This window comes from Bubalus kerabau, chromosome X, assembly GCF_029407905.1.
Source record: "Bubalus kerabau isolate K-KA32 ecotype Philippines breed swamp buffalo chromosome X, PCC_UOA_SB_1v2, whole genome shotgun sequence".
Taxonomy (NCBI): Eukaryota; Metazoa; Chordata; class Mammalia; order Artiodactyla; family Bovidae; genus Bubalus; species Bubalus kerabau.
The window spans coordinates 123,985,470-124,006,575 of NC_073647.1; the positions used below are offsets into that span (position 1 = coordinate 123,985,470).

General features: G+C 37.5%; 2 protein-coding genes across 2 annotated transcripts in view; both read right to left on the reverse strand.

Moving 5' to 3' along the window:
• Window positions 1-17,428, reverse strand: part of LOC129640166 (cilia- and flagella-associated protein 47-like) — a 136,483-nt gene extending 119,055 nt beyond the window's left edge. The window contains exon 1 of the mRNA XM_055565402.1: window positions 17,339-17,428. The gene's annotated coding sequence lies outside the window, so the exon portion shown is untranslated. The remainder of the gene's footprint in view (window positions 1-17,338) is intronic.
• The window catches only part of LOC129640167 (cilia- and flagella-associated protein 47-like), a 103,393-nt gene that overhangs the window by 8,454 nt on the left and 73,833 nt on the right, over window positions 1-21,106 (reverse strand). Inside the window, exon 21 of the mRNA XM_055565403.1 lies at window positions 17,339-17,433. Within this exon, the coding sequence (XP_055421378.1) occupies window positions 17,339-17,433 (95 nt within the window). The remainder of the gene's footprint in view (window positions 1-17,338; window positions 17,434-21,106) is intronic.

Here is a 21,106-nt window from a genome sequence, read left to right on the forward strand (position 1 = left end):
AAAACAAGAATAAGACTGTCATACTGAGTAAAGCAAGTCAGAGAAAAACAAATATCATATGATATTGCTTATATGTAGAATCTAAAAAAGGCAACAGATAAACTTATGTATAAAAACAGAAATAGAGTTATAAACATAGAAAATAAACTTGTGGTTACCAGAGGGTAAGGGATTAATTGGAAGATTGGAATTAACACACACACTACTATACATAAAATACATAACTAACAGATTGCTAGCAAGCACAGGGAACTCTACTCAATACTCTGTAATAGCCTATATGGGAAAAGAATCTGAAAAAGAGAGGATATATGTATATGTATAACAGATTGACTTTGCTGTATAATTAACAACATTGTAAATCAACTACACTACAATAAAAATTAAAAAAAAAAAAAAACAAGAAAAAAGAAAAGTAAACTAAACTCAAAGCAGAAGGAAGTAAATAATAAAAGCTAAAGTGAAAATAAAATAAACAATAAAAAAGTATAGAAAATTGACCAAAAGCTGAATCTTAAAAATATAGACAAAATGGACAAACCTTTACATAGGCTAAGACAAAAGGTGAGATAATTTATTAAAATCAGAAATGAAATAGGGGAAATTACTATTTGCCTTACTGAAATAAAAATACCAAGAGAACACTATGAATAATTTCATGCTGCCAAATTAGGTGACTTAGGCAAAATTCCTCAGGAAGAAATAGAAAATTTGATCACCCTCATCCTTGAAATGGGGTGAAGATGGTCAAAAGGTACAAACTTTCAGTTACAAGATAAATGAGTCCTGGGGATACAGCATATAGCACATGACTATAGTTAATGATACTGTATTGTATACTTGAAAGTGGCTAAGAGAGAACATCTTAAAAGTTCTCATCACTAAAGATCTAAATGTAAGACCAGAAACTATAAAACTCCTAGAGGAAAACAGAGGCAAAACACTCTCTGACATAAATCACAGCAGGATCTTCTATGACCCACCTCCCAGAGTAATGGAAATAAAAGCAAAAATAAACAAATGGGACCTAATTAAACTTAAAAGCTTTTGCACAACAAAGGAAACCATAAGCAAGGTGAAAAGACAGCCTTCAGAATGGGAGAAGATAATAGCAAATGAAGCAACTGACTAAGAATTAATCTCAAAAATGCACTAGCAACTCCTGCAGCTCAATTTCAGAAAAATAAGTGACCCAATCAAAAACTGGGCCAAAGAACTACACAGACATTTCTCCAAAGAAGACATACAGATGGCAAACAAAAACATGAAAAGATGCTCAACATCACTCATTACCAGAGAAATGCAAATCAAAGCCACAATGAGGTACCATCTCACACAGGTCAGAATGGCTGCTATCAAAAAGTCTACAAACAATAAATGCTGGAGAGGATGCGGAGAAAAGGAAACCCTCCTTACACTGTTGGTGGGAATGCAAACTAGTACAGCCACTATGGAGAACAGTGTGGAGATTCCTTAAAAAACTGGAAATAGAACTGCCATACGACCCAGCAATCCCACTGCTGGGCATACACACTGAGGAAACCAGAAGTGAAAGAGACACGTGTACCCCAGTGTTCATCGCAGCACTGTTTACAATAGCCAGGACATGGAAGCAACCTAGATGTCCATCGGCAGACAAATGGATAAGAAAGCTGTGGTTCATATATACACAATGGAATATTACTCAGCTTTTAAAAAGAATGCATTTGAATCAGTTCTACTGAGGTGCACGAAACTGAAGCCTATTATACAGAGTGAAGTAAGTCGGAAAGAAAAACATCAATACAATATATTAACGCATATATATGGAATTTAGAAAGATGGTAATGATGATCCTATATGTGAGACAGCAAAAGAGACACAGATGTAAAGAACAGACTTTTGGACTCTGTGGGAGAAGGCTAGGGTGGGATGATTTGAGAGAATAGCACTGAAACATGTATATTACCATATGTGAAACAGATCACCAGTCCAGGTTCAATGCATGAGACAGGGCGCTCAGGGCCGGTGCACTAGGACGACCCTGAGGGATGGGATGGGGAGGGAGGTAGGAGGGGGATTCAGGATGGGGGACACATGTACACCCATGGCAGATTCATGTCAATGTATGGCAAAAACCACTACAATATTGTAAAGTAATTAGTCTCCAATTAAAATAAATAAATTAATGTTTTAAAAAGTTCTCATCACAAGGAAAGAAATTATAACTACTTGTGGTGATGGATGTTAGCTAAACTTATTGTGGTAATCATTCCATAATATATACATATATCAAAATACCATGTCATACCCTGAAAACTAATGCATGTTTTATGTTAATTATATCTCAATAAATAAACATGGAAACTCACTCAGAAGAAGAAAAGAGAAAACTATTAAAATAAAGATGAAGCTGGGGGCAGGGGAAAGTAGGGAAGAACTCCTGGCCTTAGTTTATCAAGGGAAGTCAGAATACTTTCAGCAGAACAGAAAGTTCTCAAAAGAGAAAATATAAATACTAAAGGAACATCTGTTCATACCAGAATGAGTGATAGTAAATTAAACCAACATTCAATGGACCCCATCCTAAGCAGGGCATTAGACAGAGGAAAATCATGTAAAACCTATCTAAAATCTAAGAAGCAATACCGACAATGAAAGAATTGAAAAATGAGAAAGAAGAGGAACTCTCTTTTTGTTGTGGATGCTATAAATTTTTACTAAGAGAAATATATGCAAAAGTTAAAAACAAAACATTATGTATGATTTGATCTGACACAGAAATGATATTCATATTTATGGCCTGGGATGGCAAATATACTGTACTGACTAATAAAATCATAACATCAATGACATAGATTTGGTTTTCTGAGTTGTCTTGTTCAGATTTGTATCTTTTTAATTCACAATAGTATTTCCCAATATTCTACAAAATCCTGACAATTTCTGTCATTACTTTTCTTTCTTTCCACTGTATTATAGGTTTTATAAATTTCTACAAATACTCTTGTATATTCAATTAAAGGCTTAAGCATCGGATAATTATCCACCAACAACCAGAAGAAACAAAGTGAAGTTGCTCAGTCATGTTCAACTCTTTGCGACCCCATGGACTGTAGCCAACCAGACTCCTTAGTCCATGGAAATTTTCCAGGCAAGAGTATTGGAGTGGGTTGCCATTTCCTTCTCCAGGGGATCTTCCTGACCCAGGGATTGAACCCGGGTCTCCTGCATTGCAGGCAGACACTTTACTGTCTGAGCCACCAGGGAAGCCAAACAAACAAATTATGGCTACAAATTTCTCCCTATGAATATGCAAAATGGAACAGAAAAGAGATTATATAAAAATGGTCACTAACATTTTGATGAAGGCAACTTTATGAAATTGAAGATTCTGAATGCTAATGACTAGGAGGAAAGTAATAAGTCTCAAAAAAGTATATGAAATTTTTTTCTCTATAGGCTACAGAAATATATAGTATTCTTCATCATATTTGGATTCCTAACATGGTATCATGACAGGCCAGGAGGCTGAGAATATAACATTTACATCTAAGCTCTATACCTCACCAACACGTAGTCTTGACAAGTCCCTTAGACTCACTGTGCATCAGCTTCTACAACTGGAAAAAGGAGAAAAATCTAAGGTCTCAATGCTTGTCTTATTGGATTCAAATGGAAATTGATATCAGATAGGAGGGTACTTTGGAGAAGGCAATGGCAACCCACTCCAGTACTCTTGCCTGGAAAATCCCATGGGCGGAGGAGCCTATAGGCTGCAGTCCACAGGGTTGTGAAGAGTTGGCCACGACTGAGCGACTTCACTTTCACTTTTCACTTTCCTGCATTGGAGAAGGAAATGGTAACCCACTCAAGTGTTCTTGCCTGGAGAATCCCAGGGACGGGGGAGCCTGGTGGGCTGCGGTCTATGGGGTCACCCAGAGTCAGACACGACTGAAGTGATTTAGCAGTAGCAGCAGGAGGGTACTTTATAAATTCTAAGTACTATGTAATTATCAATTAAAGGACTATTATAATTTAAAAAAATAAAATCTTAATATAGCTAATAGATTGAATTATTTAGTAAACATATGACAAAACATGGTTTTTCCAGGAGTCATGCATGGATGTGAGAGTTGGACCATAAAGAAAGCTGAGAGCCAAAAGAATTGATGCTTTTGAACTGTGGTGTTGGAGAAGACTCGAGAGTCCCTTGGACTGCAAAGAGATCCAACCAGTCCATCCTAAAGGAAAACAGTCCTGAACATTCATTGGAAGGACTGATGCTGAAGCTGAGGCTCCAGTATTTTGGCCACCTGATGTGAAGAACTGACTCATTGGAAAAGGCCCTGATGCTAGGAAAGATTGAAGATAGGAGGAGAAGGGGACAACAGAGGACGAGATGGTTGGATGGCATCACCAACTCAATGGACATGAGTTTGAGTAAGCTCCAGGAGTTGGTAATGGACAGGGAAGCCTGACACACTGCAGTCCATGGGGTTGCAAAGAGTCAGATATGACTGAGCTACTGAACAGAACTGAACTGATGAGAGATAAAGCCCAATACCAGATGACTTCAATGATGAAATATATCACTAAAGAAGAATACAATCCTTCAGCCTTTGACTGTGTGGATCACAATAAAATGTGGAAAATTCTGAAGGAGACGGGAATAACAGACCACCTGACCTGCCTCTTGAGAAACCTGTAGGCAGGTCAGGAAGCAACAGTTAGAACTGGACATGGAACAACAGACTGGTTCCAAATAGGAAAAGGAGTATGTCAAGGCTGTATATTGTCACCCTGCTTATTTAACTTATATGCACAGTACATCATGAGAAACACTGGGCTGGAAGAAGCACAAGCTAGAATCAAGATTGCCAGGAGAAATATAAATAACCTCAGATATGCAGATGATACCACCCTTATGGCAGAAAGTGAAGAAGAACTAAAGAGCCTCTTGATGAAAGTGAAAGAACAGAGTGAAAAAGTTGGCTTAAAGCTCAACATTCAGAAAACTAAGATCATGGCATCCGGTCACATCACTTCATGGCAAGAAACCATGGAAACAGTGGCTGATTTTATTTTTGGGGGCTCCAAAATCACTGCAGATGGTGATTGCAGCCATGAAATTAAAAGACGCTTACTCCTTGGAAGGAAAGTTATGACCAACCTAGATAGCATATTCAAAAGCAGAGACATTACTTTGTCAACAAAGGTCCGTCTAGTCAAGGCTATGGTTTTTCCAGTGTTCATGTATGGATGTGAGAGTTGGACTATAAAGAAAACTGAGCACCGAAGAATTGATGCTTTTGAACTGTGGTGTTGGAGAAGACTCTTGAGAGTCCCCTGGACTGCAAGGAGGTCCAACCAGTCCATCCTAAAGGAGATCAGTCCTGGGTGTTCATTGGAAGGACTGATGTTAAAGCTGAAACTCCAGTACTTTGGCCACCTCATGCGAAGAGTTGACTCATTGGAAAAGACTCTGATGCTGGGAGGGATTGGGGGCAAGAGGAGAAGGGGACGACAGAGGATGAGATGGCTGGATGGCATCACTGATTCAATGGACATGGGTTTGGGTAGACTCTGGCAGTCGGTGATGGACAGGGAGGCCTGGCATGCTGCGGTTCATGGGGTCGCAAAGAGTCAGACACGACTGAGCGACTGAACTGAACTGAACAATCCTTCATAACTGTTTCAAAAATAGAACAGAAGAAAACTCTTCTCAACTCATTCTAAGAAGTCACTATTACCCTGATACTAAAACCAGACAAAGACAACTGAAGGAAAGAAAACTATAGACCGATATTCCTTATGAATAGGGATGCAAAATTTGTCAAGATAATACTAGGAAGCTATCCAGGAATATATAAAAAGGATTATACTCCATAATATACAAAAATCAATCAATATAATGTTACCATTATTAATAGTAGCAAGCAGGTCAAATTGTTAGCCAATAAATCATTACTACTGTATGGTGTCTTATGCAAGAAGAATCAAAGAATATTTTTTTTTCTCTCTATATTTGGCATGTATTAATCCTACTGTATATTATATATATGTACAGTTCCATTGACCCTTGAACAGCACAGGGATCAGAGGAACCAAGCAAAAAGTTACATGCTAGCTTCATGTATAAACTTCATGTATAAGTTGCAATCAACTTCATACTCATGGTTCCATATTCACAGATTTAACCAACTGTGGAGTGTTCAGTACATATTTATAGGAAATAAAACCACCAGATTGACTTGGTTTGATCTCCTTGCAGTCCAAAGGACTCTTAAGAGTCTTCTCCAACACCACAGTTCAAAGCATCAATTCTTTGGCACTCAGCCTTCTTTATGGTCCAACTCTCAGATCCATACATGCCTACTGGAAAAACCATAGCTTTGACTAGATGGACCTTTGTTAGCAAAGTAATGCCTCTGATTTTTAATATTCTGTCTACGTTGGTCATAGCTTTTCTTCCAAGGAGCAAGCATCTTTTAATTTCATGGCTGCAGTCACCACCTGCAGTGATTTTGGAGCCCAAGAAAAGAAAGTCTGTCACTGTTTCCATTGTTAACCCATCTATTTGCCATGAAGTGATGGGACCGGATGCCATGTTCTTAGTTTTCTGAATGTTGAGTTTTAAGCCAGCTTTTTCATTCTCCTCTTTCACTTTCATCAAGAGGCTCCTCAATTCCTCTTCACTTTCTGCCATAAGGGTGGTGTCATCTGCATATCTGAGGTTATTGATATTTCTGCCGCCAGTCTTGATTCCAGCTTGTTCTTCATCCAGCTCCGCATTTCTCATCATGTACTCTGCATATAAGTTGAATAACTAAGGTGACAATATACAATCTTGACGTATTCCTTTCCCAGTTTGGAACCAGTCCATTGTTCCACGTCCAGTTTTAACTGTTGCTTCTTGGCCTGCATACAGATTTCTCAGGAGGAGGTAAGGTGGTCTGGTATTCCCATCTCTTAAAGAATTTTCCACAGTTTGTTGTGATCCACACAGTCAAAGGCTTTGGCATAGTCAATGAAGCAGAAGTAAATGTTTTTATGGAACTCTCTTGCTTTTTCTGTGATCCAGTGGATGTTGGCATCAAAGAATATTAAACGCAATTTAAAAATTCACCTTTCATCTATGGGGCTGGCAGAATACTATATACACTGATGATGTATATACTACACTACATATACACTGTATATATATACTATACACCAATTATATATATAATTTATGCATCCTAGTTGCACAATGAAAGAAGAAATTAAGCAATATTTTCTGTTACTAGTGGTTAATACTATTGGTATAACCTTTTTAAAGAGCAAATTGACAACATATATCAACAGTCTAAAATATGTACATAGAGTTTGATCCAGTTTTTTTACTTCTAGGAAAATTTAATGAAAGCATATAATATGAAAACAAGGAGATTTCTTATAGACTCATTTATAAAGTCATATAATATGAAAACAAGGAGATTTCTTATAGACTCATTTATAAAGTCAAAAAATGGAAAAATCTTAAGTATAATAATTAGTTTGCAAAAAAATCTTAGTTTAATAATTCTAACAAGTATAGCCATAAAATATCATCCTTAAAAATTAAACTGCACTTAGAATATTTGATAATACAAAAAGCAACTCATAACATTTAAATTAATACATTCACTAAAAACAGTACAGGTTAAAAATGTTCATGAAGTATTATTTCATTATAATTACAGAGATAGAAGAAACAAAGATACTCCAAACTACAAGCAGCAGTTATTGTTATTTATCAGGATTTATTTATTGTTTATGTTTTCTTTCTGCCTTCTAAAATTCCCATTTAATTTTGACAAAAGACTTAAATAATCAGGAGAACATTATTGATATCCAAGATTGAAATATAAGTTGATGCTGAGAAAATTTGCAAACGGTTAGGAAATGTGAGAGTTGAGCAGGCTTTGAAAGATATTAAAATACTGCAAAAATTAAGAAGATAAACATCCTCTGAATCTCTTCAAATAACTTGTTAATTGTGCTTCTGTCTAAAATAAGAAAGTCACAGATTGTGTTATTCAACAAATAATTGTAACACTTTGACAATATTCCATGCACTTCAAAATCCTCTGCTGAAAAGATAAAAGGAAAATCTAAATAACATTAGTATTCTGATATTATCTGACAGCCTAAATTAGGCCAAAGGAAATTATTCCTAAAATGATTTCAAAAAAAGCAAAGATGTTCTCTTTCTTCTGGTTAACCTTGCTAAACAGTATATCTGTCTAAATGTCATTGGTCCATGGATGTATTGAATAGATGAATATTATATAGTAAACCTGTGGAAATAAAACATAGTATCGTATACACCATAATGTTGTATAATGCAACAATGTATGTAAAATTAAAAATTTTCATCTTCTTTAATATCAGAAAAGTAGCCTATACTAGTCAAAACTAGAACAGGACTGCTGGCTGACACCGGATTTCCACAGCTTAACCCGAGGGTCTGACCCTGTCCTCTGTCTTTGTGATAGGAGTTCCTCTGGCTTTTCCAGGGCTGGATGCTGCCTCACACCTAGCCTTGGGAGAGTAGGTGTTGTCAAGACCATCTGGACAGTATATTTGACTGAATCCAGTTAAGTCCTCTACAGAAACTTCTAAGATTTTGGCAGGCAGGAATGGAGAGCTACTCATCTCATGGCTACCCAGAACCAACCTTGTGATGAAACATGAAGAAGGGACAGGCTAATTAATTCTTCCTCTTAAGAATGTCAGTGACACCTTGACAAGCTACAATGGAAGCTGGGAACACAGAGCAGTAATGTGGCATCATGCTCCAGAATAAAACACATACCCGGAACTAGAAGGAGGAAGGAAGCAAGTGATGACCGCACCTGAGTACCTACTCCGTGTGAGCTGCTGCTGCTTTTTTCCCCTGCATTAGCACCTTAAATCGGAAAAGGCAATGGCAACCCACTCCAGTACTCCTGCCTGAAAAATCCCATGGACGGAGGAGCCTGGTAGGCTGCAGTCCATGGGGTCGCTAAGAGTCAGACACAACTGAGTGACTTCACTTTCATTTTTCATGCATTGGAGAAGGAAATGGCAACCCACTCCAGTATTCTTGCCTGGAGAATCCCAGGAATGGGGGAGACTGGTGGGTTGCTGTCTATGGGGTCACATAGAGTCGGACATGACTGAAGCGACTTAGCAGCAGCAGCAGCACCTTAAATCCCATTGACAGAGTCAATTCCTAGGCAGGTTGATAAGAAGTCTGGAGGTCCCCAAGGAGAGAGGGATCTGAAATTCTCAAGGAGGAGGAAAGGACAAACTTTTTCCCTCTACATTCCTTAGGATTATATAACAATAATGTATCCTGCTTGAGGACAGTTTCTGGAAAAAACCTTCTGGCTAATTCTGTTAGCTTAAAATGTAAATTATGGGAGTGGGTCTAGTAAGTACAACCTCCAGACATTCTTTTGATTCACTGTTAATAACTAATTAAAAGTATATAACTCCATTGCTAACATTAGTGAGGGGACACTCTTTCTGCCCTCTTCTGATGTCTATGTAAGAAGCTTTCTCTATCTCTTTTATACTTTAATAAAACTTTATTACACAAAAGCTCTGAGTGATCAAGCCTTGTCTCTGGCCCCAGATTGAATTCTTTTCCTCTGAAAGCCAAGAATCCTGGAGTCTTTCATGGTTCAGCAACAACCTTTCATCATCATCGGGATACTCTTCTTCAGTATCAGGTACCTGATACTTCCTGCCTGGGGTGAGTTCTGCTGTCAAATCAGGTGGCTTTCCTGCCAGTCCAGTGACTTGGAGTCAGAAACATATGGATTCACTTTTTAACATAAGAGATCCAGCCCTGATCCTTTGGAGTGGGAGCACTGACTCTAAGACTGAGTTCAGTTCAGTTCAGTGGCTCAGTCGTGTCCGACTCTTTGCGACCCCATGAATCGCAGCATGCCAGGCCTCCCTGTCCATCACCAACTCCCGGAGTTCACTCAGACTCACGTCCATCGAGTCAGTGATGCCATCCAGCCATCTCATCCTCTGTCGTCCCCTTTTCCTCCTGCCCCCAATCCTTCCCAGGATCAGAGTCTTTTCCAATGAGTCAACTCTTCACATGAGGTGGCTCTAGGGAGTATCAAATAGTGAGAACTTACACAAAGGAAACCACTTGAATACAACACTTGGCATCACCCAATCACCAGAGGCACCATGTGCAGGACACCTCATCTAAACAACAAACAAAACAAAAATACAAACCCAATCATCAGCAGACAGGATCATCACCTCACTCAGCCTTGCTCATCAGAGGAAAAACAAACAAACACTCAGCACAAATCTTATCCTATAGGAAGCTTACACAAACCACAGGACTAACCTTAGGAGGGCAGAAACCAAAAGGAAGAAGGAATTCAACCCTGAATCCTGGGAAAAGGAGACTTCAAATACAACAAGTTAAAAAAAAAATAAAGAAAAGGCAGAGAAATACTACATAAATGAAGGAACAAACTAGAAATACATAAGTCCAAATAACTGAAGAGGAAATAGGCAAACTACCAAAAAAATAATTCAGAAAAATTATAGTAAAGATGATCAAAAACCTTGGAAACAAAATGGAAAAATGCAAGAATCAATTAACAAAGACCTAGAAGAATTAAAGAATAAACAAACAGAGACAAACAACACAATTATTGAAATTAAAAATACTCTAGAAGGAATCAATAGCAGAATATCTGAAACAGAAGAATGAATCAGTGAGCTGGAAGATAAAATGGTAGAAATAACTTCTGAAGGGCAGAATAAAGTAAAAAGAATAAAAACCACTGAGGATAATCGTACAGACCTCTGGGACAATATCAAATGCACTAACATTCAAATTATAGGGGTCCCAGAAGAAGAAGAGAAAAATAAAGGGTATGACAAAATTTTTGAAGAGATTATAGTTGAAAATTTCCCCAACATGGAAAAGGAAATAGTCAATCAAGTCCAAGAGCCGCAAAGAGTCCCATACAGGATAAACCCAAGGAGAAACACGCCAAGATACATACTAATCAAACTAACGAAGACTAAACACAAAGAAAGAATATTAAAAGCAGCAAGGGAAAAGCAACAAGTAACATACAAGGGAAACCCCACACGTTTAACAGCTGATGTTTCAGCAGAAACTGCAGGCCAGAAGGGAATGGCAGGATATATTTAAAGAACTGAAAAGGAAAAATCTACAAGCAAGATTACTATACCCGTCAAGGTTCTCATTCAAAATTGATAGAGAAATAAAAAGCTTTTCAGACAAGCAAAAGTTAAAAGAATTCAGTACCATCAAACTAGCTTTACAACAAATGTTAAAGGGTTTTATGACAGACTATTTTGGGGGGTCCAAAGTCACTGCAGATGGTGACTGCAGTCATGAAATGAAAAGATTCTTGCTCCTTGGAAGAAAAGTTATGACCAACCTAGACAGCATATTAAAAAGCAAAGACTTTACTTTTCCAACAAAGGTCCATCTAGTCAAAGCTACGGTTTTTCCAGTAGTCATGTATGGATGTGAGAGTTGGACTATAAAGAAAGCTGAGTGCCAAAGAATTGATGCTTTTGAACTGTGGTGTTGGAGAAGACTCTTGAGAGTCCCTTGGACTGCAAGAAGATCCAACCAGTCCTAAAGGAAGTCAGTACTGAATATTCATTGGAAGGACTGATGCTGAAGCTGAAACTCCAATTCTTTCACCACCTGATGTGAAGAACTGACTCATTTGAAAAGACCCTGATACTGGGAAAGAGTGAAGGTGGGAGAAGGGGATGACAGAGGATGAAATGATTAAATGGCATTGCTCTCTCAATGGACATGAGTTTGAGTAAACTCCAGGAGTTGGTGATGGTCAGGGAAGCCTGGCATGCTGCACTCCATGGGGTCACAAAATCAGGCACTACTGAGCGACTGAACTGAACTGATGGTCAAGAAATAGAAGAGAAGGAAAAGATCCACATAATTAACAAAAAACAATTAAGAAAATGGCAATGGGAACATATATATCAATAATTACTTTAAATGTAATTAGATTAAATGCTCCAATCTAAAGACACAGACTGGCTGAATGGATATAAAAATAAGACCCATATACATGCTGTCTACAAGAAACCCACTTCAGACCTAAAGACACATATAGACTGAAAGTGAGAGGAGGAAAAAATATATTCCATGTAAATGGGAAGCAAAAGAAAGCTGGAGGAGCAATCCTCATATCAGACAAAATAGACCTTAAAATAAAGAAGATTACAAGAGATAAGGAAGGACACTACATAATAGTCAAGGGTTCAATCCAAGAGGAAGACATAACAATTGTAAATATCTATGTAGCCAACATAGGAGCACCTCAATACATAAGACAAACACTAAAAGACATAAAAGGAGAAATTGACAGTAACACAATAATAGCAGGAGACTTTAACACCCCACTCACACCAATGGACAGATCAACAAAACAGAAAATGAATAAAGAAACACAAGTCTTAAGTGATACATTAGATGAGATGGATCTCCCTGAAATCTTCAGGACCTTCCATCCAAATGCAGAAGAATACACCTTCTCAAGTGCACATGGAACATTCTCCAGGATAGATCACATCTTGGGTCACAAAACAAACCTCAGTAAATTTAAGAAAATTGAAATCATATCAAGCATCTTCCCTGACCAAAATGCTATAAGACTAGGTATCAATTACAAGAAAAAAACACAAACACATGGAGATTAACAATGCATTTCTAAATAACAGGTTACTGAAGAAATCAAAAGGGAAATCAAAAAATTTCTAGAAACAAATGATAATGAAAACATGACAATTCAAAACCTATGGGATGCAGCAAAAGCAGTTCTAAGAGGGAATTTTATAGCAATACAATCCTACCTCAAGAAACAAGAAAATCATTGAATAGACAACCTAACTTTACACCTAAAGCAAATGGAAAAAGAACAAAAACACCCCAGAATTAGTAGAAGGAAAGAAATCATAATGATCGGAGCAGAAATAAATGAAAAAGAAATGAAAAAAACAATAGTAAAGATTAATAAAACTAAAAGCTAGTTCTTTGAGAAGATTGACAAACCTTTAGCCAGACTCATCAAGAAAAAAAAAAAAAGAGAGAAGAATCAAATCAACAAAATTAGAATGGAAAAGGAGAGGTTACAACAGACAATGCAGAAATACAAAGGATTATGAGACTATTATGAACAACTATATGGCAATAAAATGGACAACCTGGAAGAAATGTACAGATTCTTAGAAAAGTTCAATCTTCTAATATTGAACCAGGAAGAAATAGAAATTATGAACAACCCAATTACAAGCACTGAAATTGAAGCTGTGTTCAAAAATCTCCCAGAAAACAAATGCTCAGGACCAGATGGCTTCATGGGATAATTTTATTAAATATTTAGAGAAGAGGAAGGGGGAGCCTGGTGGGCTGCCATCTATGGGGTCACACAGAGTTGGACACAACTGAAGCGACTTAGCAACAGCAGCAGCAATACCTATCCTTCTAAAACTCTTCCAAAAAATTGCAGAGGAAGGAACACTTCCAAACTCATTCTATGCAGCCACCATCACGCTGATACCAAAACCAGACAAATACAACACAAGAAAAGAAAACTACAGGTCAATATCACTGATGAACATAGATGCAAAAATCCTCAACAAAATTTTAGCAATCAGAATTCAGGAACACATCAAAAAGCTCATACACCATGATCAAGCTGGGTTTATTCCAGGGATGCAAGGATTCTTCAATATATGCAAATCAATCAATGTGATATATCATATTAACAAACTGAAAGATAAAAACCATATGATAATCTCAATAGATGCAGAAAAAGCCTTTGACAAAATTTGGCACCCATTTACGATTAAAACTCTTCAAAGAATGGGCATAGAAGGAACCTATCTCAACATAGTAAAGGCCATATATGATAAGCCTACAGCAAAGATTACTCTCAATGGTGAAAAACTAAAAGCATTCTCCCTTAGATCAGAAAGAAGACAAGGGTGTCCACTTTCACCACTGCTATTCAACATAGTTCTGGAAGTCCTAGCTATAGCAATCAGAAAAGAAAAATAGATAAAAAGAATCCAGATCAGAAGAGAAGAAGCAAAGCTCTCACTGTTTGCAGATGACATGATACTGTACATAGAAAACCCTAAAGATAGTATCAGAAAATTACTTGAGCTAATCAGTGAATTTAGCAAAGTTGCAGGATACACAATCAATACACAGAAATCACTTGCATTTCTATATACTAACAATGAAAAATCAGAAAGAGAAATTAAGGAATCAATCCCATTCACCATTGCAACAAAAAGAAATAAATATCTAGGAATAAACTTACCTAAGGAGGCAAAAGAACTGTACACAGAAATGTATAAGACACTGATGAAAGAAATCAAAGATGACATAAACAGATGGAGAGATATTCCATGTTCCTGGATAGGAAGAATCAATATTGTGAAAATGACTATACTACCAAATGCAATCTACAGATTCAATGTGACCCCTATCAAATTACCAATGGCATTTTTCACAGAACTAGAGCAAAAAAAATTCACAATTCATATGGAAACACAAAAGACCCCGAATAGCCAAAGCAGTCTTGAGAAAGAAGAATGGAGCTGGTGGAATCAACCTTCCTGACTTCAGATTATACTATAAAGCTAAAGTCATCAAGACAGTATGGTACTGGCACAAAAACAGAAAATAGACCAATGGAACAAGATAGAAAGGCCAGAAATAAACCCATGCTCCTATGGGTACTTTATTTTTGACAAAGGATGCAAGAATATACAATGAGGCAAAGAAAGCCTCTTCAATAAATGGTGATGAAAAAACTGGACAGCTACATGTAAAAAAATGAAATTAGAACACTTCCTAACACCTTACACAAAGATAAACTCAAAATGGATTAAAGACCCAAATGTAAAAACAGAAACTATAAAACTCTTAGAGGAAAACATAGGCAGAACACTCGACATAAATTAAAGCAAGATCCTCTATGACCCACCTCCTAGAGTAATGGAAATAAAAACAAAAGTAAACAAGTGGGACCTGATTAAACTTAAAAGCTTTTGCACAGCAAAGGAAACTAGAAGCAAGGTGAAAAGACAACCCTCAGAATGGGACAAAATAATAGCAAATGAAACAACTGATAAAGCATTAATTTCCAAAATATACAAGCAGCTCACACAACTCAATCCCAAAAAATAAACAACCCAATTAAAAAGTGGGAAAAAGACCTAAACAGACATTTCTCCAAAGAAGACATACAGCTGGCTAACAAACATATGAAATGATGCTCAACACTGCTCATTATGAGAGAAATACAAATCAAAACTACAATGAGATATCACCTCACATCAGTCGGAATGGTCATCATCAAAAAGTCTACAAACAATAAATACTGGAGAGGGTGTGGGGAAAAGGGAACACTCTTGCACTGTTGGTGGGAATGTAAATTGATACAGCTACTATGGAAGACTGTATGTAGATTCCTTAAAAAACTAGGAATAAAACTACCATATGACCCAGCAATCCCACTCCTAGAAATATACCCTGAGGAAACCAAAATTGAAAGAGACACATGTATCCCATTGTTTAGTGCAGCACTATTTACAATAGCTCGAACATGGAAGCAACCTAGATGTCCATCAACAAATGAATGGAGAAAGAAGTTGTGGTACATATACACAATGGAATATTACTCAGCCATAAAAGGAATGCATTTGAGTCAGTTCTGATGAGGTGGATGAACCTAGAACCTATTATACAGAGTGAAGTGAGTCAGAAGGAGAAAGATAAATATCGTATTCTAATATATATATATACAGAATCTAGAAAAATGGTACTGAAGAATTTATTTACAGGGCAGCAATGGAGAAACAGACGTATAGAATAGACTTATGGACATGGGGCAAGGGGAAGAGAGGGTTAGATGTGTGGAAAGAGTAACATGGAAACTTACATTACCATATGTAAAACAGATAGCCAATGGGAATTTGCTGTATGGCTCAGGAAACTCAAACAGGGGCTCTGTATCCATCTAGAGGGGTGGGATGGGGTGGGAGACAGGAGGGAGGTTCAAAAGGGAGGGGATATATATACATATATACCTATGGCTGATACATGTTGAGGTTTGACAGAAAACAAAATTCTGTAAAGCAATTATCCATTAATAAGAAAATATATTGATAAAAAATAGAACAGATCATAGTGAACTCTGTAGACAGTATAATTCCATGTGACCCATATGTGTACCCACAGCATATATCCCAATTAATGTATTGCAACTAAGAAAGCAAAATTAATCTTTAGCATTTTCTCAAATCTTAATGTATCGTTCAAGTTTCTTAACTTTTTCCTCCTGAAAGCTAAATAACAGCTATTATTGCTTCAAAAATAAGATTTTAATCTCAGTAAACTCTGTAGTTTAGTAACACTACTTAGAAATGTGTCATTAAATATATACTTTGTTAGCATTCACTACATCTTCTTATTGTGTTATTAATTCCTTTCACTTATTCTATCTATACCAGTTGGGTACAAGGCATCATGCCAGTTATGCTGGGACATAAAAAAATGTTTTGACATAAGAGTCTTGTACTGTAATTGCCATATAAGCAGTTTGATTCTTGTTTGGAGGGATACGGCAACATGCCTTTCCATATAATGGTAGCAAGAAGTTCTCTCTTTGGCACTTCTATTGCCTTCAAAGAAAAAGCATATCACAGATTGTCCCTGAAACGTTTCCAGTGGTATCCTTTCCTCATGGGCACATTCTAGGAAAGGTTTTTTTTTCCTTTGATTTTCTTCCTTTGTTATTTTTGTTGACGTTTTTAAATCACCAAATATCAAGGAATGCTATCCAATAACCACTGTCATAGCAACCCCTCTTAAATCTTCACTGCATGTCTTTGGTGTTTTCAGGTGATGGTTCCAACAGCCTCAGGCACACCCTACTCAAAGATAACCACAAAGCACATGCTTGCTCAAATATCAGTGATTTGGGGGTTAGCTTCAACTTTGCTCTCCTTCACAACATGTCATATCTTAAATTTTCCAGAAAGCATAATTGAGACCAAAAACCCATATAGAATCCTTGGGTGTGTCCTCTGTACCTCCTGAGATACACTGCAAGCATGAAGTCAGTCCCCACTAGCAACCCTTTTACTGAATAAAAGGATATACGCAGGCATGCTCACAAGTAGAAAATGATCCACTACAAAAAGAGCTTAGCCACTTTTGATAGCTTCTTAGTTAGGATTATTTTACCTCCACTGGTCTCCAGTAATATGAGTAATAGAATGCTGAACTTACTTCTTTGGGACAAAATGCTATGCCACACTCCACAGATGTCTCTTTCTCTAACTCCAAGAAAAATATGTTAGGAAACGCAGGGTCTGTGAATTTCCCTGTAAGACCAGAAAAAAGACACTTTTAAAAAATGCCAGATAAATATCTATGGTATTACTGCTAAATGTGGAGATGAAACTTTGAGAAACCTCAGCAAAACATTCATAACAATTAAAAAGTAGTTGCTGAATCATCTGTGTAGGGCTGCATAAGGCTGCTTCATTAAGCTATCTCAACAGTTAGAACCTCATATGGACCAACTGACTGGTTCAAAATTGAGAAAGGAGTACAAGGCTGTTTATTGCCATTCTGTTTATTTAACAGATCACATATATGCAGAACACATCATGCAAAATGCCAGGCTGGATGAGTTACAAGCTGGAATCAAGATTTCTGGGAGAAAAATCAACAACCACAGATATGCAGATGATACCACTTTAATGGCAGAAAACAAAGAGGAACAAAAGACTTTTTTGATAAGGGTGAAAGAGAGTGAAAACAATGACTTAAAACTCAATATTAAAAAAAAAGAAAAACTAAGATCATAGCATCTGGTTCTATCACTTTACAGCAAATAGAAGGGGAAAAGGTAGAAGCAGTGACAGATTTCCTCTTCTTAGGCTCTAAAATCACTGCAGATGGTGATTGCAGCCATGAAATTAGATGACTGCCTCTTGGCAGGAAAGCTATGGCAAACCTAGACAGTGTATTAAAAAGCAAAGACATCACTTTGCCAACAAAGGTCCATATAGTCAAGGCTATCGTCTTTCCAGTAGTCATGTACAGATGTGAGAGCTGAACCATAAAGAAGGCTGAGTGCCAAAAAATTGATGCTTCTGAACTGTGGTGCTGAAGAAGACTCTTGAGAGTCCCTTGGAGTGCAAGGACATCAAACCAGTCAATCTTAAAGGAAATCAACCCTGAATACTCATTGGAAGGACTGATGCTGAAGCCAAAGCTCCAATACTTTAGCCACCTGATGAGAACAGCTGACTCATTGGAAAAGACCCTGACGCTGGGAAAGATTGAAGGCAGGAGGAGAAGGGGATGACAGAGGATGAGATGGTTGGATGGCATCACTGACTCAATGGACATAAACTTGGGCAAACTCCGGGAGATGGTGATGGCCAGGGAAGCCTGGTGTGCTGCAGTCCATGGAGTCACAAAGAGTGGGACATATATTCAATCAGCAAAAAGAGATGGTAAACCTATTTTAAAAATTTCCAAAGCTTAAGAACGTTATCACAGTCTTATTTAGATGAGTATAAAAAGGTGTAAAGGTCAAGGTCAAATAACTGACTGAATCTTAGGTCTGAGAGAATTGAGACTCCCTCTCCAGCAAAAATGGAGAGAGGAAGAGCCAGACCTCCTCTGATGCCTTACAGAATTCACAAAGAAGATAAACACAATTTTGTACAAGGAAACATTTCAATGTAATGGCATAACTTGAAAAACAAAGGCATTGGGTGAAAATACAGACAATTGTCAAAAAGCAACACAAACTTCAGGGTAGAAAATTATAATCATTTAAATAAACCTCTAAAATAAGTTCTTAAAGACTGAATGTTAGCTACAATGGAACATCTATCTTCATCTAAACAATTCTAAAAACCCTTTTTCTCTCTGAAGATTTCAGATTAATCCAAGGAACGATAATTTCAATTATTCCTGTCTGGAAATAAACTTAAATAATTCATTCCACCCTTCTCCATCCAGGTAAAATCTCACTCAACTTGATGTATGATATAAAAACCATTAGACAAATGAACCAAAAAAATCTATTAAGTGTTAATTAACACAAACATATTTGTGGTGTGGGGAAAAAAATACATATTATACAGCAAAGAATATCCACCTAGAATGACTATATATGTCAAATATATAAAATATAATAAAACAGATATTCTTAAATTATCTGTAATATATATAAACATATAGACTATGAAATGCAATAATCCAACATAGCATCAATAAATACTTCCTGAGTGCCTACAATGTGCAGGGAGTTACATCAGACATCTCTAGCAGAAAGCAAAATTTGGAACTGTAGTCGTTGAGCTCATGATCTCACAGTAAAGAAGACAAACAGGTACAAGGCTCTTTTTAATACAAGCTGCAATTTTTGTCACAGAAGGACGTTTATGTATTAACATACTCATATTAATAAAATGTATTTTCTGGACATTTTAAGTATAAACTTTATTGCAAATTATTAATAATTATCAAGATCAACTTATGTACATCCTAAGACTGTGTCAGCAGTCTGCTGTAAGACCCAATGCTACTGGAAAGAGAAAACCAACAGAGCTTTTCAGATGGAATAAGATCTTAATTTGAAGGAGATCACTCTCTGGTATAGGTGTGAGGGAAAAAGGCTTGGAGGCTGGGAAAGCACTTTAAAAGAAGATGCAGTGGCCTAAAAGGGAAGTTTGAGCTAGGGCTAAGGCAGAACTGTGGAAAGAAATGCACTTTGCTGAGTAGCTCTACAGAATAAACAGGAAGAGTCTGTGAACCATTAACAAGGTGCATGAAACCATATGAGGCAATCAGAGCAAAAATGTTAAAGCAAATAAAGTTTCAACATCCAAATTTTTCAAAAATGAATATAAAATTCATATAGATTTCCTAGTGTCTACTGTTATCATTCTGGGCTATTTCACAGTCTCTGCAAAAACAGCATGCTCACCTAGACCTATTCCATTTCCCACATTATTCAGTTCAGTCGCTTGGTCATGTCTGACTCTGAGACCCCATGGACTGCAGCACGCCAGGCTTCCCTGTCCATCATTAAATCCCAGAGCTTGCTCAAACTCATGCCCATTGAATCAGTGACAACATACAACCATCTAATCCTCTGTCGTCCCCTTCTCCTCCTGCTGTTAAGTCACTTCAGTCGTGTCTGACTCTGTGTGACCCCACAGACGGCAGCCACCAGGCTCTCCGTCCCTGGGATTCTCCAGGCAAGAACACTGGAGTGGGTTGCCATTTCCTTCTCCAATGCATGAAAGTGAAAAGTGAAAGTGAAGTCACTCAGTCACGTCCAACCCTTAGCGACCCCATGGACTGCAGCCCACCAGGCTCCTCCATCCATGGGATTTTCCAGGCAAAGTACTGGAGTGGGGTGCCATTGCCTTCTCCGCTCTCCTCCTGTCTTCAATCTTTTCCAGCATCAGGGTCTTTTCCAATGAGTCAGTTCTTCACATCAGGTGGCCAAACTATTGGAGCTTCAGCTTCAGCATCAGTCCTTCCAATGAATATTCAGGACTGATCTCCTTTAGGATTGACTGGTTTGATCTCCCTGCAGTCCAATGGACTCTCAAGAGTCTTCTCAACACCACAGTTTGAAAGCATCAATTCTTTGGCACTCAGCTTTCTTTATGGTCCAACTCTCACATCCATGCATGACTAATAGAAAAACCATAGCCTTGACTATATGGACAAGCCTTGACTATATGGACATTACTTTGCCTTTGTTGGCAAAGTAATGTCTCTTGCTTTTTAATGCTCCCGCATTATATCAACTATGAATTGTTCATCCAGACATCTGTCTCTTACAGTCAAAAACTGGGAATGATCCAAAATTTCTTCCTCTTCCCTAATACACACGTCCACTTGATAACCACATCGGAGAATTTCTAAGTATCTTTGGAAATCTCCTCCTTTCCTTCCCAACATCAAAATCTGAGCTCAGGCTCTTATCATTTCTCACCTGTATGGCCACCACACCTAACT